This window comes from Takifugu flavidus, chromosome 16 (assembly GCF_003711565.1).
Source record: "Takifugu flavidus isolate HTHZ2018 chromosome 16, ASM371156v2, whole genome shotgun sequence".
NCBI lineage: Eukaryota > Metazoa > Chordata > Actinopteri > Tetraodontiformes > Tetraodontidae > Takifugu > Takifugu flavidus.
In genome coordinates, this window is record NC_079535.1 from 9,383,742 (window position 1) to 9,409,020 (window position 25,279).

At 51.1% G+C, this 25,279-nt stretch overlaps 1 protein-coding gene across 3 annotated transcripts; it reads right to left on the reverse strand.

Annotated features, from left to right (window-relative positions):
- Positions 1-82: 82 nt before the first annotated feature.
- Positions 83-25,212, reverse strand: LOC130539832 (signal-induced proliferation-associated 1-like protein 1). Of its 3 annotated transcripts, none has more exons than XM_057058458.1 (21): positions 24,921-25,212; positions 11,247-12,898; positions 11,042-11,172; positions 10,282-10,470; positions 10,031-10,205; positions 9,500-9,603; positions 9,187-9,344; positions 6,190-6,769; positions 5,773-6,047; positions 5,448-5,702; positions 5,180-5,323; positions 4,944-5,095; positions 4,732-4,814; positions 4,246-4,652; positions 3,379-3,600; positions 2,959-3,115; positions 2,503-2,701; positions 2,244-2,393; positions 1,986-2,103; positions 1,801-1,879; positions 83-1,706 (listed from the first exon to the last, which is right to left on the reverse strand). In XM_057058458.1, the coding sequence occupies exons 2-21, from the start codon at positions 12,697-12,699 to the stop codon at positions 1,563-1,565; spliced, it is 5,175 nt and encodes a 1,724-aa protein (XP_056914438.1). In that variant the 5' UTR covers positions 12,700-12,898; positions 24,921-25,212; the 3' UTR covers positions 83-1,562. The 3 variants fall into 3 exon arrangements, with proteins under 3 accessions (XP_056914438.1, XP_056914440.1, XP_056914439.1); XM_057058460.1 differs by lacking the exon at positions 24,921-25,212 and adding an exon at positions 22,308-22,544; XM_057058459.1 differs by lacking the exon at positions 24,921-25,212 and adding an exon at positions 15,815-16,067.
- Between the last annotated feature and the right edge of the window lie 67 nt (positions 25,213-25,279).

The window sequence follows — 25,279 nt, forward strand, 5'->3', positions numbered from 1 at the left end:
AAAAGAGCAGCCCCCCCCCCTTATCTGTTTACCCCTGAATCCATCTCTGAGGGTTCATGAATGGAGGAGCGCTGAGACGAAGTCAACAAAATATCTTTTAATAGATACAAACAGTTTTATACATCACAGCTCGATGGAAACAGGATCACATGCTGCCACACGTGTTCATAACAAAGGTGCATGGGAGAGGGGAGGGGGGGGTCCTGTGCTGGGGGCCTGGGGCACATCCCGGTGACTCAGGCTTGTGGTCTGTGACCTGCTTTGTTCCCTGTTTGTCCTCCTCGTCAGTCTTTCCACTCTACCTCAGCTACTAAAGAAGAAATGCATTTAAAAAAAAACCAAAAAAACAGAAAGTGAAAAAAAAAAAAAGGTGCTAAGTCTTCTCAAAGTTATCTTATATACAGTTGCACGTTACTGGAGTACAAAAGGAAACAGTAATAAGGTTTAAATAAAGACTCATTCAGCCGGGGCTTCCGCGCACGCTACAGAGAACTGAAATTTGCGTTACAACAATATCCCGCCGTGTGATCACACACCGGGCAGTACCGATTTTCGAGAATGAAGGAGCAGAACCAGGCGTTTGCAGCATGCTATGGACGATGACCATGGGGGCATTTACATCTGTCAACACCAGGTGTCGCTGTCGGACACCCTCTGCGGCGTCAGATAAATAGATAAATGACTTAGAAAGGAATCTCTTTTTCTTTAATTGAATAAACACATCTTTTCTCATATATATCTCTGTTCAGAGGTACATGCAGAGCTCTAGCTGCATCCATGGCTGTTTGTCTTGTCTTTTTTTTGGTCTTTATAAATACTCTGCATATAACATCAAGGGCAAAGAAAATAAATCTTATAATATTTACAATAACCTGACCGTTCTCTATCTTTATGGCACCCAAACCCTTCTGTTACCTTTAATAATTATGTCATCGTCTGAGCGAGATAATTTATTTGCTTTATACTCTTGTTATTACACAATCAGTAAAACAGGAAATAGACCTTACAGTGTTTACATTTATGTGCTGAGAGAAAGGTCTGTCTGTCTGTCTGTCTGCTGCTAACAAAGCAGCCCTCATATAGCTTTTAATTTATTGGCTGGTGTAAAAAAATAATCCCTATTACCTTTGAAATTTGAAAACTTAACAGCAGCTTTTTTAATAAGCTGCTTCAGGCTTGGAACCCGCCATCCTCCATCGCCACCATCAGATGATCAGATCATTTCTAGCTTCCTTTTTTAGAGAATTGTAATTAGGTGAGCTGGGTAGCTAAATAGGGACAGCACCATTGAATCCCTTTAGGACAGTTTCAGCCTCTCACTCTCTCGGCCATGCGGGAAAACCTCCGATCCAGCTGGACAAACACATTTTTGTGGATTTCAGGGATGAAAGCATGCTGATCAAAGATGGAACACACTTGTCCCGCTGCTCCTTCGCTTCAGCCCCTCGGTTCTTCCCCACCCGGAATGACGCCTTCTTTCCCGGTGAAGTTGCCCCGAGTTTCTGGGAGGATGAGGCGTGGTCCGTGCTGGCGCTGGTCTGTAAAAGTCGTGAGCGCAGGGGTCAGTTCATGTCGATGGTGTTGAAGACCCACTCTGTGAACTTCTTCAGCTTGGCGGAGGCGCTGTACGACTCCTCCACCAGGCGCTGGTTGTCCTCTCGCAGGCTCTCGATCTGCGCCTGCAGCGTCGCCTTTGCGTCCTTCTCCTGGTGACAGAAACATGGATGGATTGTATCGATCACACCATCTACAGGATGCTACAGGCACTCAGGTTGTCCGAGTGAGGAGTTAATAACACACCTTCTTCAAATCCTCCTGCAGCACCTTCACCATCGACTCCAGCTGACTAACTTTACCCATCAGACAGGCGGGGGTCTCTCTGTAAGAGGTACAGCGATGGCGTAACTAGCGGGTCTGCAGTGCAACGGTGGTCGGACAGGTTTTATTTTTGAAGCAAGCATTACTCTCATGTGACCTGGACTCACCCTGGAGGCAGCTGTCTGAGCGGGGCCGCCTGCGGCTCAGCCTGCTGGGGACTGGGGGCTGCAGCGCTCTCAGATGTGGAGCTCTCCTCTTGGGCAGACAGGAAAGCCAATCTCTGCTCTGAAGAAATTAAAAATGGAATAGAATCCATTACTGGGTTTGAATACAGACCTAGAGCGCCCTCTGCAGGCCAGAGACAAGAAGTTGCCACTTCTGCAGAAAGGTTATAAAATCTACCTTCCACAAATAATAAAACCTACCCTCAAAGGCCTTGGCAGCATCTACGAGGTGGGCCCAGTCCAGAGGACCATCAGCACCGGAGTCAGGCAAGGGCATGAGGACAGGGTCCTCCAGCTGCTGCTTCAGCTTCTCCAGATCTTTCTCGGATCTCTCCTGGCTCGACAGATCACCTGAATTGGACGGATACAAAAATAAACTCAAGATAACAGAAAGGGCGAATTGAGTACTAATTCAGCCATTTTATGATTCATAATCAAAGAGGGAATTTCCATGTTTTACCCAGGGATTTATGAGACGCCCGCCGACTGGGCCCGTGGCGATTTGTGGGCGAGCGCGGCATGGTGGAGCAGCTGAAAAGATCAGTAGACAAATCACACTGTCCGCCCGAGGACGGCTCCCTCTGCCCGCCATAAATACTCTCATCTGACAGGGTCCTCTGGAGCGAACGCCGAGTTGGGGGCGGACCAGGAAACGGCGGCTTCAGACGCGTAGGGAGGGTGACAGGAATTTTGGGAAACGGCAAAAAGAAAATTTAAACGGTATTACAGTGGAAACTAATGCAATTCCAGGCTTTGTTCTGGGCATTTCTTGCATTATTTCAATACTATTGAAACAGCTTTTAAACTTTGGATTGTTTAAACTGTTTAATCAGTGAAATCGTTTTTTAAAGCTCGTGTTGCTCGCTTGACTTCGCTTTTCTCAGCACAAAACAAGCCACTCATGACAGTTGAGTACCTTCTCTTCGCAGGGTGGAGGGCTGTCCAGGGTAATTAGCTTCTTCAACTCTTCCTCCAGACTAGATTTGGCAGTGTACCGCTGAGGTGACTGAGCGCCCCGGAGATTGGCCCTGAGCTGCGGGTGACCCCCCAGCAGACCGTCACTCTGGTGTCGCCTGGAGATTTAAAAAAAAGTGTTCAACTTGGGGACAAAGTGAGACTTTAAATTAGGAGTCAGATCCGCTGCAAAGACCCCAATACAGCAGTGATGACGCAGAGCTTCCAAGTGATGAAATTACACACAAGCTGGTTTATAGAAGAAAACTAAAGCGCACCACACGGGGGCAGTGTTGTTCAAAGGAGCACCAACCACGCTGAAGTTCATTTTTCCGGCAGGAAGTGCGCTTTCAAACACGTTTTGGCGCTGTTGCTCTCTTACTTGCGAGTGTTTCCAAAGTCCACGGAATTGACGGTTCCTCCGGGCTTCCTCCAGCCAATCAGGTACTTGGAGGTTGCGCCGTGACGCGGGTAGAAACTTTTGCTGACCGGGGACTGGCAACTGGAGGCCGGAGGGGAGACGCCCGCGGCGGCTTCGTCTTGTGGCGTTGTGGGACTGCAGCCTTGGCCCATCGGACTCCCTGACTGGCTGGAACTGAGGGGGCTGAGGGAAGAATAATGAGGGTTGAAGATTTTAGACTGGTGCGCCCTGAAATATGTGCATAAATGATGAAGGATCATTGTTCCTCCTGTCATTTTATTCCAGGCATCAACACATAATGAGGAATATATTCAGCAAAGCTACCATTGCTCCATTTTTTTTTAAAAACACCCTTCAGATTAATTTAAAGGCAAAAAATAGGACACAGTGTCCTTTGCGGTCCGAGTCTTAGAAGGCTTGAATTTTCAATCAGCAAGTTTCACGTGTGCACGCAGCTGTTAAAACAAGGCTGCTGACGTATAGATCTGGTACAGCCAAGATATTTCAGAGAGAGGACGAGAGGGAGGAAGGCTTCGGTTGATTCAAAGGAAGCACGAATTAGAAGAAGGCTAACATTGCTGCGCTCACACTCTGCATCTCAAGCAACTCCAAGCACTTCCCTTTAATCAGGGGGGCCGGGAGATACGCTGAAATGGAAAAGCGCACACACAGAGATTGGGGGGCTTATTTCATTATTCCTCTTTCCCTTTTTCGATGCCAAACTGGGGCGCTTTTGACTTCTGGGTTAGCGGGGGTGCAGAACTACGGTCTGTTCCATGAAATGTTAATGCGGACCCGTCAGCTGGGACTGACAGCACAGCGGCGTACCTGGAGCCCGAGGCCGCATCACCCAGGCTCCCATCAGGACCGAGCGGGAAAGCTGAAGGACTCTTGGGTGGGATCTCGCCAACCCCAACGGCGACCAGAGAGTCCGGCGTTGGGGGTGGGGTGTTGACAGCCTCCTGCTCCTCTGCGGCCTGCTCCTGCCACGGGACTTTGTCTTTCGGGATAAAGGCGGCCGTGGAGGACGCCGTGCTGCTTTGCGTGGCGGTGAAAGAGGTGGTGTCGATGCCGCTGTCAGTGGAGGCGCCCTGGAGGTAGCCGCTGAGCTCCAGGTCACTCCTCACCCCGGAGCGCGAGCCCACCTCGTACCACTTCTCATCACTGTGGGCGGAGCTGGAAGCGTTGCTCGAGAGCGTGTTGCTGCTTGACTGGCTGGATGAATACTGAGCCTCCTGAAATGGAAACACAGCTGGGCGTAAAGCGCCGGTGCAGAGGCGAGCAAAGGTGCGTCGCCTGCTCATTCAAACTCACTTTGGCGCCTTTGTTGGGGGACACGTGGCTGCTGGACTCTGAGGGCTGCAGCCGAGGAACCGCCGCCTTGATAATCGCCATTTCTGTCAGGAACAGACGGGATGTCAACAAAAGAGTATCCTGAGGAACGCCATCACCGAGTACAGGTTGCTTTCATTCAGTCCAACATGAGCTGACTGTACGACCTCTTTTTATCAAATCTGAAATCTCACCCCCACTGATTTTGTCCCCCGGTCTCGACATCTCGCCTTCGCCAGTTCGGGTCCAGCCAACGCTGCTCCCAGAGCTCCCTCTGATGCCGCTGATGCCCTCACCCACCACCTGTCGCACCGACGGCATCGGCTGACAGCCGTTGTTGTTAAACCTGCAGGACGGTCGAGGAGGATCACTCTTGTAGCGCGGCGTGCTAGCATCTAGGTGTAGCCCATCGCAGAGGGGCGCAACTTACCCATCAGGCATCGACTTCTGCCTCCAGTGGTTCGAGCTCGCGGCGTCTGTGTAGGGGAGGCTGGCGGGGGAGTTTGCGTTGTGCAGCGTGCGACCCATCACAATGGAGCAGGCTAGGGCGTAGTTGTCGTTCCCTGGGGAGTATCTGCAAAAGCATGGCATTAAAGCTAAGCTGTGCGGACATTTGTGTGTGTGTGTGTGTGTGTGTGTGTGTGTGTGTGTGTGTGTGTGTGTGTGTGTGTGTGAATGACCCATGCGTTATCACTGACCTCTTGGGGTTGAGAGGTCGTCCGTCGCTGGACACACTTCGGGGCATGACAGCAGAGTTGCGATCGGTGAAGTCTGGGGGCGGGGCTTTAATCAGAGTTCCCCCTGTTCCCGCAGCACGGGTTTGAGGACTGGAAGAGCTGCGGGGCCACTTGCTGTTGTTGTTGGGGCGGAAGGGGAACTTTAACTCATAGGGCATTCCCTCCTTGTGGTTCTTGTAATCCACTAGCGGCATGTGGTAGATTTCAGAGCAGCCCCTGTGGAAGCACGTGCGCAGTTTAGACGCGACCTCGACTGTACCCCGGGTTCATTTGCCATCCGGTCTACCTGCGCGGCGTGGAATCCTCATGCGGCGGAATGATGACCACTTTGACGGTGACAGAGGTCCTGAGGAGGTCGATCATCTGCTCGTGCGACAACGAGGCCACCGCCACCTTGCAGATCTCCACCAATCGGCTGCCCTGTCTGAGCCCCGCCTGCCAAGCGTAACCGTAGGGCTCCACCTCGGCAACGATGCCCTCAAAGTTGACGTGGAAACCCAGCTGGCCCAGCGCGTTACGGCGCAGCGTCATCTCCGTGGTCTGACTGCCCTTGGTCAACAGCTACAAGGAGACAATCACACAATCGGTCGAGTGGGAATAATATCCTGGGAATCATCGCCGAGAAAAAGGAAAGATGCAAACATTTCCTGAGCAGCTTGACATACTAATGTATACACAACGACAGGAGCGCTGCCCCACTGACCTCCAGCCTTTTGACAACCTCTCCAAAGTCCTCCGTGTTGTTGTTGATGGAGCGCAGCGAGACGCTCTCGCCGCGCTCGTAGTAGATCTTCATGGAGGCGGGGCTCCCCGTCGACCAGCCGATCACATCTCGCGTGGCGCAGTTGAACACGACCGCTTTGGCCTCCTGGTCCAACAAGATGACAAAGTCATTGGAAATGGCCAGCAGGCATTCCCGCTCGGCCCCGGCCACCTGATCCTCGGCGTGAACCTGCCAGGTAATGGCCCCCAGGCTCCGGAGCTCCGCCCCACTGTAAGGGCGCACCTTCTCCCGTCGTTTGTGGGCCAGAGAGATAAAGGGAAATTTCCCGGTGGGTTCTACCGGAGTGCTGGTCACGTGACGCTCCGCTAAGTCCCGCAAATACTCCTGCCTCGTGCGCGTTGCCATGGCGCCGAATTTATCTGACTTGTGGGCGGCGTTCTCGGCGTTGATGACCTTGCTTAACAGGAAGTCTCTGAACACTGTGGACTTGGGGAACGTGACACCCTTGGGGATCGGTGGACCAAAGGAGGGAACGTCCTGGGAGCGAGAGACAGCCACACTGCGGGAAGACAGACGGCGAGGAGAGGTTTGCTTCAGAAAGAACACCCAAAACATATAAATCTTTATTTTAATGGCTAAAAAAGGATTGCTCAAAACCCAGAATTACAAAATGAACATGACACAACAGGATGTTACGAATGCTAAATGACGCAAGTCGGCCTCTTGCCATGAACCCTTGGAGTAGGAGACATTAACTTCCAGGACAAGCAGCAGCTGGGCTTTTAAAAACAGGAGAAAGGAGACAGTCCCCCTCAGGTATGAGTAACCTTTGACCTGTTTCACTTGTGAGTGTAAATGAGGGGGGGTTACAAATTACGCAAGGAAAAAACTCCTCAGGTTTCTCTCTGCTGATCCTGTTCCAGGTCGCACAATAGCTGCGCTTCGGTTACAATAAATTAGCGAACAGGTGCAGGTTTGTCACCGTTTTATACCCACTAAAGTGACTTTATTCCTAATGCAAAGACCAGAGAGAGCTTATATCAGACACTGTATATACATCCATGCAGCTGCAAACACACACACTGAAAGCACACACGGAAGAACACACAGTGCTGGATGAGCCGATGTGACAGTCCTGACAAGTCTACATCCAGTCCATTGAACAGATAGCACATTAACCGCCTGTGGGAGGAAGATTGCAAACTAAGCCCAAATAGAACCGCTATATATATATATATAGTATATTTGGGATCCCAGGGCCGACACCCTGCCAGCCTCTGCTAAATCACGGTATACAAAAGTAGCCCTGACGCCAAAAGCTAACCAGCACAAATGGTCGATGTTTCCTAAACAAAGGTCCGGTTACGCAATCTGCTTCACTGGCCCAGTGTGACTTTCAGGCAGTGCTTGAAAGCAGATTAGTACCGCCCCCCCCATCCCCGGTCCCAGGCCACTTACTCTTGCAATGCTGCTATCTGGCACGATACGACCTTTATTCAGATCGTGGCACCATGAGCCAGCGCAGACAGTTAATAACTGCTCCAGTTCTAACATGCTCCTCAGGTTAGTAAGTGACTGACATTCATTTCTGGAAACATGTACGGACGTCGCTGTTGATGAGAAATCAAGCTTGCAGCTGCAACTGTGATGCGTGACTGTGTTTGCTAATGCGTGAATAGCAATCAGCTTAAAACCACAGAGCGGGTAACTGAGCAAACGGCAAAGTCATCAAATCCAGCATGAGCCGGACTCACCTCCCGCTTTCAGCAAGTCTCAGGGTCTCAGTTCGACGGCTCGCGACTGGGGGATGTTTTTGATCGGACAGCAGCCTAAATCAGCGTCATAGCCGCGATTCCCTCAAACCACCCGGAACGGAGTTGCAAATCCTTGTGTTCTCGAGCAAGGACTCCGGCTGCGTTGCAAACCATCGGGGAAAAGGGTCCACGGAAAGACCAACAGTCCGGAGGGAGGTCGGCGTACGATGCCGTGACTCACGCAAATATGAATAAAAGCCAGACTGGAGGGCTGAGTGTCTGGGTGGAGCAACAAGATGGTCCTCAAGGATTCCGTGTCCTGCTCCTCTCCATTTCATCCATGAGCCAAACCAGCATGTCCAGCCTCTCCTTGCGTGACCGTGTGATATATGCAAAAATCCCTCTTGGCAAAAGTTGAGGAAGACCTCCGCGCTCGGCTGCAGATGAAATTTTGCTATGTTTTTTTTGAAAAAAGGGCTTCAAACAAACAGCGTCGGGGGGGCTGGCCTGACCCGTCGGCGGCTCCGATGGACTCTGAGGGACTCTGAGCGATCCTCCCTGCTTACATGCATGTGCGGGTGGAGAGAGCACTTCATGTGCGCGGCGCTAACTCCTTCAGACCATTCCGGCTCATGCCGCCCAAAGGCAAAGTGTCGGGCAGCGAGACGACGACGAGAAAAGAGAGAGTGTGCCGGCCTTTCAGTGAATTAGTGCGCACGGGGGGGGGGTAGAGAAATGTGGGCAACCGTGTGCATGAGAGCATGAGAAAGTTGTAAAAAAAATAAATAAAAGAGAGAGAAATGGGAGCAAAAGAGTGACAGGGGCAACTATGTGTGTCTAATATCTGGAGCGCAGTCGTCACAGCGACGGGAGGGGGGGCGACTTTGACAGCTTCTATTCTATTTGACAATAATCAAAGCAATTTATATTCGCGACAACACGCAGAATACATGCAAACACACGCTTCCAGAAATAGAGCTTTTAGGTTTGGCCCAGGCCTCCCAGTCAGAGCTTTTGTCTTAATGCTGCTGAACAACTGCCAGTAGCAAAACAACTCATTTCAAGGTCTCACGAGACTCTGAGATGGGAAGAATCTGGCCAAGGCAGACTTAAAACGAGCCAGGGGGTTAAACTCCCCCCAGGGGTCGGGGACGCAGGTTGAAATCCACCTGTTGCGTTTCCTCCCAAACATAAACTGCACGCACTCGAACGGAGGACCCACCTGTAGCACGTGCTGTCGGAGCAGGGGTTGTGCACGCGTACGATGATGAAGACGTGCTGGAAGTGGGAGCGGATGGCCTTGGGAGTGAAGGGATGAGCCCCGGGCTCCTGGAACACGATGGTCACTATGTCGTTCCCGATGTGGCGTTTCCGCAGCAACTAGTCATTGAAAAGAGACTAGAGTGAGTTATGGGGCGTGCGAGTGCTAGCAGAGCGACGATTGCTGCGCCGCCAACGCAAAGGTTCCTATTTGACTCAGGTTGTGATGGATGAGTTTTCTCTTTCCTGACGCACGCTGGCCTCTCCGTCTTTACCTGCTGCTTGTTGTTGGGCGTGTACGGGAGGAGGGTCGACACATGGAACATGATCTCGTAATCCTTGTACGCCGTGTACAGGGAGTGAGTGCCCGTGGAGTCCGCTGTAGGAGGAAGAGGCGAACCATTACCATTGTGTGTGGCTCAAATGCACCGCTCGGGCGAGGCAACGTCACCCCGAGCCCAACAACACAATGGTGAAATGTGGACCCGTGTTGTTGCTGATTGCTGTTTTGTTGTCAGTTGACCCAGTTTCATAAGGAAATCGCCCAATAAGATATATCTGCACCCTCTACTGTGTGAAACAATACAGCAGGAGAGAAGAAAAGAAAAGTGAAAGTGACCCACAGACACAGCCGGAGGGGGACTTTAGATCATTAGATCAGTCAATCAATATCTGACAGAAAGCAAAATAAAAGAGCAAAGTACAATGATGAAGCCCTTCATTGTACTTTGCTCTTTGTGGCAGCCCGGACCAATAATAAAGGTGTGTGTGTTCTGGGAAGAATGTTGGGTGTTACTGGTTTTTACTTTTGGTGTCCAGCTGGGCTCTGTACTTGGTGAAGCCCTTGAGGCGAACCTTGTCCCCCAGCAGCTGCAGGAACTCTTCCAGGGCGGGGCCGGCCATCTCGTTGTTGTACATCTCCTCCTCGGTGCTCTGGCCCGCTCTGCAGTACATCACCCCCACCTTCACCTGGAAACTCAACTGGGCGACAGCGAAGAAGACCTCAGACTTCAGAGCGCGACAGAGGCAGGTTCTGGGGGGGACGGGGCGAACCTACCCCCTGTTCGTCCAGTTTCATCAGCTGCTCGGTGACTTTGGGCGTGTTGAGCGCCAGGCGGAGGCAGGGCAGGTCCAGTTCAGGGAGAAGGAACTCCAGCACGTCTTTGACGGGCAGCCCGCGAGTGGTTCCGTGCTTGGAGGTGGAAGGCACCGCATCCTCCAGGACGGAGCCGCGAAGAGTCGTCAGCTGCGGTCAGATTACAGAGAGGAGAGTGAGAACAAACGGAATCCTTTTAAGGAATCCGTAGTGCGCTCTGGCCTTGGGAGGTGCCTTGACCTCTGCCTGAGAACGGGCGTCCAAATGCCTATCATCCAAAATATATAACAGCAAGTCCCAAACAAAGCCCAGAAAAAAACCCGCTCTAATAGGTAAGGCCGGTTTTATTGGAACACAAACGTGGAAGCTCTGCGCAAAGTGATTTGAGCTGGTCGGGCCAGCGAGCCTCGGAGGCTGAGTGCACTTTACGATGTTTCCTCAGACACTGTTGATATCGGGAGACAGTTGAAGAGCCCAAGGGCAAGTTGCGTAATAACAGGGACCAGGACTGGTTTTACCTTGAGCTGGTCTTGCTGGTGAGCAAGGAAGAGCATGACTTACTGTGCATACCTATGCTCGTAAACAGACCTTTGAAAAGCGCTCCTAAGAATTCCTGCTACTGTAAACGGCAGAGGTTCAAACAGGGGCCAAGCACAGGAAAGGTCCTTGCAGGGTCGCGCACAACCACGTGGGCTCCCCAGAAGGTACAAACCAGACTGACCTCGCTGGTTCTGAAGATAAGGCGATAGTTAAACTGCTGCCCGTGCTCTTTGTCCTCCTCCAGCTTCTCCCTGCGCACGCTCACGGCCACTGGCCCCAGCGACTCGTCGATCCCAAAGTAGTTCCAGTGTTCTTAGGAGGACAAAGTATCAGTTAAAGTCATGCTGATTATGACAAGGTCCTGACAGTAGGTGGGTCAACCTTACCTCTAAGGTAGAAGAACTTCCTGTAGTAGTAGGCTCCCAGGTCCACGTGCTCCACGATGTACTGTTTCCCCTTTTCGCTGAGCGTACTCGGGCCGTCCTTTGGTCCTTCTAGCACCGCTACCCCAGCGTTTGTGCAGTGTGTGTTCACAGATAGTTCGTAGATGTTCCCCTCGCCGCTCAAAGTCCCCGTGTTGCCGTTACCTGCTCCGCCGCCCATGAGGGTATGATACCCTCCTCCCAGCCTTCCCCTGCCGTTGATGTCGGTGCCGATCTCGTTGCGAAAGCAGGGGCAGCTGAGCAGCATCTCGTTGCTCTGCTCGTCCCCGGCGTCCAGAACCGGGCTGCTCCGAGAGCTCAGCTCTTCCTGGCTGCCACTGGGAGAGCTGTAAGGCAGGCTGTGCGTGGACGAGAGGGTGGAGGTGGCCGAGGCCACGGCGGCCGCAGACGCCCCCGTCGTGGTGTTTTTCCTCTTGACCGCCACCTGCCGCAGGTGGGCGAATTCGTTGAGGTCAAACAACAAGCTTTGAACATCATAGTGCGCGAAGCCTTTCTGGCACACCCAGGGCTTGGGAGGGGGGCCCACATCGTCCGTTCGGGCTTCGTCTGAATCGAGCCCCACTCTGGGAGAATCCGACTCCCCGCGCACATTCCGGAGTTTCCGGAATATCGATTCTCCCCCCGTCTCAGATTTTGTTCTTCTCTTTGGAGGCTTGTCCTTGACCTTTGGTGTCTGATTATCTAGAGCATTGTCCTGGAGATCAACGCTGGCCTGCTTGGGTCCAACATTCAACATGTCCTCCAGCTTCTCTGGAGCGGGGCTACGCTGATCAACCTTGTCTCCCTGGTAGCCTTTCAGTATTTCAAAAAAGCTCTCACCGGACACCCCGTGCTGATCTATTGAGGAGGTGCTGCCGTATTCGCGATGGAGAGGGGAGCACTTGCCTCCCAGTTGTGGCCCCCAGTCTTCGCCGCTGTCTCCTGCAGCTTCCATCTCGCTGATGGTCATGTCACTGTTGCTGCGCTGGCGGATGCGTCTGCTTCGTGGGTTTCTCTGGCCAGAACCCCGGTAGTCTCCGGGGGTCAGGTACCGCGTGTCAGTGCTGTAGTTGTTTGCCATGGCCTGGGTTCGATTCCTCAGCGTATTGTGGATGTTTCGCAGCATTGACGAGTCCTGAGGGCTCATTACAGAGCCTAACTTGATGTGATTCTTTCCACCAGGGGGCGCAGTAGAGTTCTCAGCCTCTGGATTTGATTGCCACGGTACCCCTGTCATGTCCTTTCTTGGCGGCCAGTCAGCCACGCGTGCGCGTACACCCATTTTTGGCACTCCTGTGCTCACAGTGGTGTGAATATTGTCTGTCCTGGGCGGCAGAACGCCTCCATTAACCATGCGGAGGTGGCGAGTGTACAACTCATCGGTGGTGGGGATGGTATTCCCGACAACGCGCTCCATGGATGGCCACTTCACACTGGTCAAAATACCAGTCCCAGAGGCTAAAGGCACTTAGCAGAGAGACATAATTGCCTCTGGAAAGGGGTGGTACTCCCCAGCTTCATGAGGGGGATGATTGTCTGGCGGTAGATAAATGGGATGGGGGCTCCCCCCCCCTTTTCAGCACTCAAGTCGACTACTCAGCATTTTTCTTGACAACCTTGAAAAGGAAAGAATAATCTGTTAGCTGATAATGCTACTAACGCTGCTAACACACTTTTGATAGGGAAAATGGGTAAAAATGGGTAATAAGCATCAGAAATGCTGATATAAAAGAAAATCAATAAAGTCTATTCTTCTAAGAGTATTCCCACTTTCACTGCTCAGAATACGCTTTATATTCTCTGCTCGTTCACCGCACAACTTTTTCCGTCCAACGTTTCTCATGAAAAATTTGTGAGGCCGTCCTCCCTGGAAAGTGAGACATAGAAAGACAGCAAACCACAAACCTGCCTGCAGAATGTGAAGGTGCAGCATTTCCCCGATGATGACCTATTTCTTTTTTTCTACGTGCCAGTGAAATTTCCCTGACAGGTACAGTTTCACGTGTGGAGCCCTTTTCCCCACCACCTTTTTGAAAGGAAGGAGATTTGTGGAAGCTCAGACATTTTCAAAAAGAGCAAATATCAGTGTGTCATCAACCATCGAACCTCGGGACCTTCCCAACTCTTGATTCGTCACACGTCTTTGGACGAGCCACAAATATTCAACATTAATAAGTTGCAATGCTGAGTGGCTGTTTTCTTACGCAAATATTCCACATCAAACAGCAAAGAATCCCTTTGAAAAGTCACCGCAGAGGAGAGTGATGATTCTCTGCCTGACAAATGCGGCCGATTTGGCAGTGGGACACGGGGGGGGGGGGGGGGGATTAAGGCTTCGTGCTCAGTCAGCCTCGCCTGACTGTGGCTCTGATCACATTAGCTGTGAGCAATCATTGCACTGTGACAAGCCTCCGGCACAGGCACCTTCACACTTACACCCTGGCTTTGACTGAAGACGAAATTTCTTGGCGAGAACCTGAAAACGTAATCAAGAAGTTCAATCTTTTTCACTGGGGAAAAAACCAGAAAAGCCTGGCCAAGAGTCTGAACAGTGGCTAACGCGCCAGATGTTTAATTTCGACAGGTCATGAATAGAGGCAACAGTCAATAAGTATTTCCTGGAGACACACGTCCAACATCTGCGACAACAGACCCCTAATCTCCTCTCTGACAGACATGCAGACAATCGACTGGACGCACAGTGTTGCAGATTAAAATGAAGAGCGCGCCACAAAGACTGTGTGTTCTGTGTCAAGCTAACGGGCTGAAAGCACGACAGGCCATAAGGGAAGAGCAGCACAACGGAGTCTCCTTCCAACCCACCCTGCATCCTCCAGCCCTCCTCTCAGGGATTATGCATTTAATTTTTTTAGCATCTCAGTGGGACAGTTGAGACAGCTTGATCCTGTTGACTAAATGAGGTTAGACTGCGGCAATTAGGGCCCTGACCCTCCAGATGTTCCACAAGCAAGGTCGTCGTAACAGCCGGAAAAATCAATTATCTCGCTATCAACGGGCCAACCGTGGTGCGCGGTGGGCCGCCACACGTGTCGTCACTTCAATTAACTTCCAGACATAAACTTCTGTAATTGCACCATTGTAAGTAAGTAAGTGTCTTGTGACATTCAAGCAAATGGACAAGAAAAAAATAGCAAAAAAAAGCATAAAATCCCTGTAAAAAGAGAAAACCGTGACTTCCAAGCCTCTTCGATCAGGTTACAATTAAAACATACCAAGGGAAATCCATGAGAGTCATGGATTTCCCTTGTCAATCAGGAGAGTGTGGGAAACTTCACTCCCAAGATCAGACAGTGAGATTTCAATGGTGACACTGATTTTATACAGTTTTTACTGCAGAATATTTTACACCCTTTGCTGTTTTAATGTCGAGAATGTAGACTGGATTACGCAACATTTAATACAGTTCATAAGGAACAAATTAGAACGTTTGTAAACAGCATCTGGTGGGGGAGATGGTTCTGTTTACCAGTGTGTGGTGCAATTATATGACATACTTTGCAACTGAGCCACCCTAAACCGCTCCGGGCATAATTCTTTCACTGTAATCATCTTATCTAAAGCCAGTCAAGAGTCAAGGAAAGTGTTGATACAGGCCCGGTGAGATGGGATTGTCGCTGCGTTTTATTGGACACCATTGTTTTTGTGACATGAGAGGGAGTCTAGACATGGAAGCCTGTACAGTGACTCACGCGTTACAAGCGATTCGGGGGCACGAAACACACGGATCGCAAATTAAATTACAGGATGGAGTCAGACAGGCGTCACTCAGCACAGCAGCTGAACCGTGCGGTGAGATGAATGAGAAAGAATGACCCCAAGCTGTTTAAATCTGACTCAGCACAATCAGAGCAAGAGCAAGTCTTTAGTCATCCCGACGACGCGAGGCGAGTTTTGACATCCTCGATACCTCACAAAGGGGATGTACAGTGGCCCAGTTGGCTCGGCTCCACTGGCCCGGAGAGAAACAACTTCATTCAGATGTTAAGGGACTCTTCATCCTAAGTTTCCAAACAGAAGGGGGGGTTGGGGTGCCAATAGAGTGGGTAAGTGTCTCCAAAGTCAAGACAAAAGAACCAAAGAATTCCCCTACAAGCTTGTAATTACTGTGCTCTTGAATGGGACCGAGGGTCTGGCTGTCCGACACCGCTGGCGTTCAAACAGACACCCCACCATTTAGACCAGTGGCTTTCCCTGTCTTCTAATCCTTTCCTACTCTAGGACCTGACTGGGCTTTTGGGCAGCAGGCACAAAGGTCTCTCTGTCTCGGGTTGGACGGGCCCGGGCCCCATTCCAACACAGTGAAGTCTTTGAAAACTGGCTGGCACGGGAACCTCGCTGTTGCTGTGTATACATGAGGCCTGCCAGGAAAACCCAATTAATTAGATGCAAAGAGGACTGGGACGACGGGGATGAAGCGAAAGCCGACGGAGGATTCAAAAACAAGGAGAAAAGAAGCATCAAAGTAAAAGGATGATACCAGATGACTAGAAAAAGATAGAGAAGGAGCTTACTTGAAGAGGCTGAAGGACGCTGCAGAATCTCGTCAGTGTCATGTCGCTCCTCTATAATTAACGTCTGCAACAGTATCAGTGTTGTGTAGATTTTCAGGAAGGAACATAAAAAAAACCTCACTGGTGAAGTTTAAATGTTGCCTTAAAACTGTCCGACCGCACAAACCTGCCAATCTTACACGTTCAGAGAAAAACAAGCGGGCCTGCTGGCAGACAAACGATAGCAGCGTCGCCCAACCGCGAGCTGAGGTCCTGAAATTCCACCGGTCTCGGTTGAGAAAATGATAAACGAGTGCATGTGTGTGCATGGGGGGGGGGGCAGAAGTAGGGCATGTTAGGGCAAATTCTCCAGAAGAAGCGCAACACTGTCGGCACAAGTCAGAGCGTGTGATAAAACACTTGAAAGTCCGCTGTGGCTTCCCAGCTATACGTTTGGATCTGGCATCTCGGCAGCTAACGCAGCCCGACAGCTGATAAATGAATCACCGGCTCTGGAAGGAAACGGGCTCCTGGACGGTCCCGGCGATTTGTTCCACGGGCCGCGCACCCCAGACGAAGGCCACGTGCAGCTGGAGGACAAAAACCTGCGTCAGGCTGTGGACGCCCACTGCTGGCTGGCGTTCCTACGCGATGTGCCGCAGCTCTGCCCCAACTCTGGGCCCCTCTCGCTATCGCTGCGGCACAGCTCAGTGAGTAATGGGCCTGGCTCACCGCTGGCAAAGGGAATTTCACTCACAGCCTGACACAAGGAGACAGTTCTGGGGGAGCGCCAGAAGATATTCATTTCCTTTATCTCCGGCAGGTTGTCCTCCCTCCTCTTATCCAGGAACAACCAGCCTGCCAAGGTATCACATATTAACGCAGCGGGGTCTGTGATAGTCTACAAACGCTGGACAAGTTTATAGTTTGTGACGGTGCAAACATTCCTGATGTTAGTGTCATTAACTGGAGTGTGCTGGAGGTCGACAATGAGGGCCATTGTGGAAGGCTGTGAGGGTCGTTTACCACCAGAAACAACTGATTGTCCTGCTATCAGCCCAGCCTGGAGTAGAGGAACTCTTCTGTGTCAAAACAACTGATAAATCAGCCTATAGATGGATTATTCACATGTGTGGTTGTGACTCCGCTGGTCTTTTTTAAGTTTCTCCTTGAAGCCCTGGAGAGTGAGCAGTGGGCTGCTGCTTGAGGAGGAATGTCAAAAATTCGCAGGAGGTGGTTTCCTGCCTGCTGAACTGCAGCATTGAGGAGGTATAAAAGTAGGAGTCTCCTACAGGTTGCACTTTGCCCCTCTCCACTGTCCTCGGCCTCAAACGCCAACACGCCATTAAGCCGACGGTGACCTCCTGATGCCCACGGATGGGTACGCGCTCCTACATGAATAAACTCATTCAACACACGTTCAAGGGGTTAACTTCAATACCTCGTGGTTTATATGTTTAAAGAGGCCCGTGTCCTGTTTCCATTTTTTTTAAGGATAAGAAAAATCGAATGTTCCTCGGAGACGCTTGAAGTCTGAGACTAGCGTTGCTCAGAAAGCGCTTAATGACAGGGTGGAAACAGGGCCACCAAAATCAAATATTTGCCCAGTTGGCCTCCCCGATCTTATCAGACCCAAATGAATGTGGTGCAAAATGCATCCCAAAGCTGCACTTTAACCCTCCACTGCAGCGTTTTCTGTCCAAGCCAGTTGCCAAATTGTGCTCAGCCAGTTGCAGAAAGCCAGGGAGAGATCAGAGAACACTGGGATGTCTGAACATTAGACACTGGGACGGTAACAATGTTGTCCACCAAAGAAATTCAGAGCACAAAAGAATCTATCCCAGCAGTCACTGAGAGGCAGGAATTTACCCTGGACAGGTCACCTTAACACACCCTGACACAGCAGGGCCTGCCTGCACCGAGGAGCCAGGAAGTATAAAGACTTTAGAAGAACACCCGAAACCCTCTCCAGCCTGAAAATACAACAGTTCCACCTTTGTCCTCACATAAACCTGTTGTTGACTGTCAACAACAGGTTTTCTAGCTTCTCCAAATGTCCTCCTTTCCCACAGAGAAGCAAGATTTTAACAGTGAAATGCAAAGCTGAGGGTTTCCAAAGCATTCTCTCGGCCCTTGTTTAAATTTAAACCGTTTTTTTATGAGCAAAAGGGGCCGAGAGGACTAGAGTGAAATGTTTGCACTTATAGTCAAGAGCAAAGTCCACCACACGTGTCGTCACTGGTTTTAACACTCAACCCAACTGCCCCAAGTAACATGGGAGTGTGTGGGGTTAAACAGGGACATGCAAAGCCGGGAAGGGGGGAGGAGGGTTTATGGGGGAAATCTGTTTCCTCTGTTTGCCCGACAAAGGTTAAATTTGCCTTTCCCAATGCCTGCGAAGAATTGAATGTAGGTGTTAGAACACAGCTGAGGCTGAGGGGCTGGCACGCATCTCTGGTGCACTCGTGTCTGGTGGTACTTTTAATCGGGGGGGGTTAAGATGGAGAGGATGTGAAGGCGGCGGCAGTAATTATCAGTCCTGATCCAGCACTGTGTGAGTACTGTAGTTTATGTGTTTGCTGTTTATAATTCCAGCTCTCCAACGTGCCAGAAGATGGGGGATTGGGACTCCGCCAGAAGGCCCGCCAGACACTTCCAGGCCTGCTATTACTTCATTGTCGGATCCCAGGCAGTGCCAGGCAAAACAAACCAGCTTCCGCAGCGCACATGTTTGGATTTCAATGCTCCGCTGGAGTGTCGTTACAACACGCCGCTAGCGACGGAGACGCGGTGCCGTATAAAAGCTGTATCCCGTCGCACGTCATTCAATCATGGTGGTTTGACAGCGTGAAGGCCGGTACCAGACGCAATGTGTGTCAGTGTGTAGCCTGAGCAGCTGGGCGGGGGCATCCAGCGGTCACTCACACACAGTCACACACACACACACACACGTTACGCCTGCCAGGGAACACACTCCATGTGTCCACATGCGCCCCCACTAGCAATATTGGTCACCGATGTCCTCACTGGGGCTGAGCCAATAAGGCTGTTACAGCTGCAGTGGTGGATAATGACAGCGGGAGCAAAATGTCAATAATATTCCTGAAAATCAACATGCTTACAGACAACGAAGATCTGCGACATTAACATCAATCTTTATTGAAAGCCACATTGGCTGGCCTTGTTGCTCCAGCTGGGAACAAATTGATCCATGCTAATGAGTCACTGTTATTAAGATTAGAGCGCAGGGGGCCGTAATGATGCCTGCCTGGGTCACATTTGTTCACGTCCTGTTACCATCATATAGCATGAGTGTCTCAGAACATGCAGGAATGCTACTTCCTGGTTCTCTTGTGGACCTTTCCTGATAAATCTGAGCATTTTGACGGCTTAGTGGTTGGAATTTGGTCCTTTGCGAGCAGCTGCGAATTACAGGGAGGTCGACCGACAACAATCTGACAGAGTCTTCCAGCAGAGGTGACAGATGACCGAGAGGTCTGGATGCCAGTCACCGCCCCATCCTCCCACCTCCCCCATTACAAAGGTACCCAAGCCTGAAGGTTCACGTAACAAGAGGAGACTCCTGTCACCTCAACGGAACACCCTCAGGGGGTATGAAACCCACAACAAGAGCTCACTGTGCTCCGGAACTCCCACTTCCAGATTGGAACACTTTGGGAATGACATGTTAGTTGTTCATTCTGACGGGGCTGTTCAGGCAAGTTGTGGCAAGATGATGTCAGCGACGTGGAGCGGCCCGTCGCCGAGGTTCAGGAAGAGGAGAAATCTGTGCAGAGTGAACAACGGAGCTACTTCACTGCAGCCGCAGCGGTGGCCACAGGTTTATTTCCTGCGGGTAAACCGATCAATCGATCGCTCTCGGTAGAGAAATACACCTCTGCGTCAGTGGGGTCGGGGTCCATCAACTCATTTGATGGTGCAGATAAATAGGCATCAACATAATGGGATGCAACATGCAACCCTACTCCCAAAAGAGTCAGTGGGCAGGATCGTTAGCCGAGAGAGAGAGAGGGGGATGGAGTTAAAAGGAAAACACAAGCAGCCAACCTGGAAGGTCAGAGTTAATGTGAAAGCTTGATTAATAACCCCCCCATACTGCCCAGTATATCAGCCGTGTTGCCACCAGACGTGCTGTGTGCCTGCAGCACACGATGTACTCTACAGTTTTGTAATTAACTCTGTGTGCTCGCGAGGATGAAGGCTGCAAAACAGGAACCATTCCTGCTCCATAAGCAGGTTGGTAAGGTAACACCACAGACTGCAGAACACAGGGGAAAATCTCCAGGGTGGGGAGGCGCCTGCACCTGTACGGCGAGCGGGGGCTCATTATCCTAACACGGAAACCTCAGGGGGCTCCTGGGTTCATTCCCTGGAGAAGCCCGACTGACTGCACCGTCTCCCACTGCTCGGAGGGCAGCCAATTCCCCAACCTGAGGACTCTGCGGAAAGCTGGGGTGTGCTTCAGTAATCAGCGTTATTTCTCAGGAAGGACGGGTTATTTCTAAATGTCCCCTTGTACCTGCGGAGAGACTCGACAAGGCCGCAAAATCCATAACAGCCGCGCAGCAGCGTTACCCACCGCTTCCAGGCATTGATTTTGGCCCTCGTCCAGCGCAGCTCCCTGTACACTTCGGTCTGATTACAAATAGTCCGGCCGCAGAGATAATCAATTCAAACGTAGTCATTTGGCCCGTGATAAGTCAGCCAGCTCTGGATGTAACATAAGAGCGGTGCTCTGCCAAATCGCAGGCTGCGAAACGGCGGTGAAAGCCTGCACGGCGTGCTGCTGCGGCGGCGGCGGCGGCCGGCCCGCACTGCCCTGAACGCGCTGAGTCACGGCTCTGCAACGCCACATTTGCAACGGCCATTAAACCGAGCAAACAAAGATCACGTTTCAAACTGCGGGAGCGAATCAACATCAGACAGCATCGGATGGTTGCCCCAGTGACGCTCCGCTATTCGCCACCCCCTCCTGCAATGATCTGCAATAATCAGGACGCTGCCTCCCCACGGCCCAGAGAGGAGGAAAACCTGACGCAAGCTTTGACCGATGCCTCCCGGGCGACTGCTGCATCTCCTGCACCGGCCCCCGGTGGGGGCTGCGGGGCAGATTAAGGTGACTTCCACCTGCTCAGCATTCAGGGCGCACGGCAGCCTCGCACAAACGGCGCCTCGTCTCCCCCCAACTGCAGTTCCACGTGCACAGAGTTGTTTTCGTGTCGTCTGTTCGCACCTAAAGCTCGTACACCTGACTCCAGGAGCTGGTGCGCGCACGTGTTATACAAACGCACGCGGAGGGTCACATACGTGCCAGCTTTCGGTTTCAAGCGCGTCTCGCAGAGCCGGCACGCGAGGTATCCAGGAACACTTCAATGAAACACACAGGAAACAGGCAGCGAGGGAGGAAAGGCTGGGAAAGCAGCCATGTCTGTTATTAACCAGCCCTATCTGCCCTTTGCACCTGGAGCAACACGAGGGACAAAAACACTGCGCCGATTCCTCTGACCCAACGCTTCCATACAATACAGAGTTGAATCATTCTAACCTGAAGAGCAGGTTTAATCCAGCCCTAATTTCATCCATCTTTGAGCATTTGTGTGTTTATAAATCGGGTAAAGGAAGCCTTTGGTTGACAGTGGTCTCATTCTTTATCCAGTGAGGCAGGAACTCGCAGGGTGGAAATGGATTCCCTGGTCCCAAAGCAAAGGATGTGGAATATTGGAGCAACATGGGCAGGGGGTTTTTTTTCCTTCTTTTTTGTGGGGGTTCAGTACAGGAAAGAAAGCAAGAATGTTTTCAATAAACCCAGACTGTTCGGGAGAGAACCTCACACGCAGCGAACTCGTACCCAAATCCCTCTTTTACTGCACAGCACATGGTAACAGTGGCTCCGAAAAGAAACAAAAAACAGCAGGAATGAGGACGAGCCGAACAGACCTGTCTACGCGCCGAGGTCGGAGCGGAGCGCGGCCGTGACCAAGCCCTCGCGCATTCCTGTCTGCGTCTCGGGTTTCCGTCCACAGCGGGAGGAACCACGGCTAAAGAATTGCTTTCCGAGCGGGGCCCTGCACCGGGAGAGACGCCTGCAACTCCACTTGACATTTGGATCTAAGTAATCTCCTCCAGAGAGGGAGACAGAGGGAGAGACGATGAGGGCCGGAGCACTGAAACAGCACAGCCACTGGCGGGCAAGTCCAGACTACAGCCAGCAGTGTGGGAATCAGATTCCCATCTTCATGGGAATCAGATTCAGGGATTTCTCCTTCAGTTGACTTAAGATGAAGCTGCAACAAGGAGCAGTTTTATTTGATTTCTCCGCCCTCGGCACCAGAGTGGCACGAAACAAAAGAAACTGGGAAACGGGAAATATCTGTCCCTTGCACCGGTTTGCCGATTGCGCAAGGCTAGCATATGAGAAATCGGACATGATGCAGCTCAGAGCTGCCAAATTTCCAAACTGGTAGGCCTTTTTTCTGCACCCGTTCTTGCTCACCTGGCCTCGTGCCTGTCGGCCCTTCAGAAGCTTCCACGCTGTCCGACACCCCGCAGCATTTTCCCGAGGTTGGAGTTCCCCGAACCCGGGGTGAAAATGAGGGGCATTCTCCTTTGTGCGCCTGCATTTACTCTGTGACAGCGCGCTGAAAGAGGGATTACATCACCACTATTGTAGCTTCCGAGCCCTCCGCTTTCCTCCATTGGCTGGTACACAGCGAAGCGTCCGATGTGGACAAAAGGGAGAGCATTCCGGCAGTTTAGCAAGCAGGAAATGCGGACCTGTACTCACACCTCATTACAGTCAAACTCATCAGCCCATCCGCTCACCAGCAGAAAATGACACCGGAGGTCACGGAGTCATCTGACCAGTGACTAAAGCCTGACTGATAACGGCTGGATGAGTCGGGTCGCTGTAGGGAAAACTGACCGAGCTTCCAATTTCTGCGGAAGTGGAATATTCAAGGTCAGAAGGAACAAACCGGCTTTGTGCCTGCCAACGTTATCCTGTTCGATCATCACTTTGCTACAGATTACAGGCCGGTTTAAACTTTCTGGGCACAATTTTTCCAATCCTAAAACCCAAACCACGGATCCGATACCGGTCATTAATCATCTCCTCACTTCGGCATGGTGGAAACACGAAGAGTGTGAGCTGCTGTTTAATGCTCTGTTTAGTTTTCAGGCCAAATTATCACACAATGAAAAGCAAGAATCGAGAATTCAAGCATGAACCTCAACAACAAAGGCCAGGAAGCCAAAGGCCAGCGTGTAATAAGTATAAAAAAAAACATTCGAAAACATAATAAGCACAAGTAAAACATGATCAGTTCTACAACAGCAACAGTTACTGTGTTGGACTGTTATCCAGGGTTAAACCAGCAACCAACAACAACTGATAAACAATATTTCTGCATAGATGAAGTCGCCTCTTAAGCCAGAGCGTAAACATGGCACATACTAAAAATATGAGCCGTTTCGCATGCCTGGAAAACCACATTCCAGAGTGCAAATTAGACAGGAAAACAATCGTCCTCTTGTTGCTGTCTTTTATCTGTGCCTGAGCTATTCCCACTGAGCCGGTGCACGGGAGACAAAAGGCAACACAAACTGAACTTAGCAACAGGAAGCATCCCTCCGTGAGCATTCGAGCACAATGAAAAGGCTCTGCCACAGAAAAAAAACACCACAACTGGGATTGTGGTGGGAAGAGGATGATGCGTGCATGTGAAAACAGAAATAGCAAAAGTCTGGGGGGAGGGGCTATTGATGCTCATTAGGTGGTGGCTTGCACACTTTCCACAGTAGTTACATTCTCATATTGTTCCCACTCCCAAAACTCTTCCCAATAACCGGAAATTACAACGCAAGTGTAAACACTTTGTTTCAGCGCTGAAACTCCAGTCCAAACCAGTACAAACATGACAAACGACAACATGTTGAAACCATTAAACTGCAATAAAATCACGCCGACTCAGGCAAGGATTCAGGAATGTCTCATCCACGTCCCATCCGGGGAAGTCGGGATCCAGTCTGGTAGTTACGATTTAAAAACAAGCAGAGTCTGAGAGGAGGCAGGCCAGGCAACGCAGCGGTGCGGCGGCGTGATCAGTCATGCCGTCCACAGGTCAACTAATCCTATCAAGAATGCCAACAATCTTTGATCCCTACCCAGAGCAGAAAGACTCCAAAGCTTACATTTTATTTCCCTCCCCACCTGACTCATGCCAAGTCACACACACACACACACACACACACACACACACACACACACACACAATGACTCACTTACAAGGGGAACCTACTGGTTTTCAATTTCCTGCTTGCACAGTAGCAACTGTTGCAGCTGATATTTTGTAAATGTTCTCATTTTTAACTTTAAAAGATTGCCACAATTTCCTGCTTGTTGCTTCATAGGCCGGTTCTTTGTCCTTACTGCAATCATATGTCGTCGTCCCCCCCCCCCACACACACACACCCACACACTAAATATCAAATCTCTGTCTTCCAACTTGGGTAAAGGTGGGATTTCTGCGTGATCCGTTGCACCGTAGCAGCCTATGTGAGCGCTTTACTGAGTGAGATCTCGTCAGAATGCCGTGGGGGCTCGGATTGGCAGAATTCAACATTTGGGTGAGGCTGTGGGGAGCTGGGGCCGATCTATTCCACCAGATGCCGACCCTGGCTGGAACCAGACCAGAGGAGATCACCTGCCTTGGAGGGAGAAAACGCTGTTTTTCCTCGGACGGTGACAATGACACAATGAGGCGTTCACGGTGCTGTGGTGAGAACGGGGCCACCTGTGAAGCGCCTCCACAAACCTATGAGGCACGAATGCCCTTGACACACAACGACGCAGCAGATCCGTGCCGTGACAGCCCCGGTGACGGACGGGTACATATTTTTTTACAGAAACCTTCCCTACTGGGTCTCGAACCCTAAAAACGTTTTGGTTTTAAAGCGGCATTCGGCGGCGGGGGCTGCGCATTGACTGCACCTTTCGCCCAGTACAGATGCGCTTTGTCCACAGACAGATGTGCAGTGGAACTAACAACAGCCCTTATAACCCCCACCCCCCCTTCCGTACATGACGAGCAACGTGTTCCCGACTCACCTTATCTTCCTTTCGCCTGAAGCTTCTGGATGTTACCCAATACCAGGCAGCGTTTCCTCCTCTCGTTTCAAGTCGTTAACGAAGCTTCGAAGGCAATCTCCACGCGTTCCCTCCTTAGTTCCCTTCCACGCCCGTGAAAGCACCCGTCCCCAGGTTTGTTGCTCCGAGAGGGCAACTTGGAAGTTTAATAGAAAGTTGCGCGAATGCGTCGCTGTGCTATGCAGTTGCTGGAGGGATGAGATCATTCATGCAGCCTCCCCTCCTCTCTCTCTCTCTCTTTCTCTCTCTCTCTCTCTCTCTCTCTCTCTCTCTCTCTCACACGCTCTCTGCACTCGCATCTCGCGAGAAGACCGTATGGA

What these genes read in the sequence shown, in the direction of transcription:
- LOC130539832 (XM_057058458.1), bottom strand. Translation starts at nt 12,699, where the DNA reads ATGGAGCGCGTTGTCGGGAATACCATCCCCACCACCGATGAGTTGTAC. An exon ending in GGCGTCTCATAAATCCCTGG is followed by an intron (nt 2,394 to 2,502) that starts GTAAAACATGGA and finishes CGTCCAATTCAG; the next exon opens with GTGATCTGTCGAGCCAGGAG. An exon ending in TGCTGCCAAGGCCTTTGAGG is followed by an intron (nt 2,104 to 2,243) that starts GTAGGTTTTATT and finishes TAATTTCTTCAG; the next exon opens with AGCAGAGATTGGCTTTCCTG.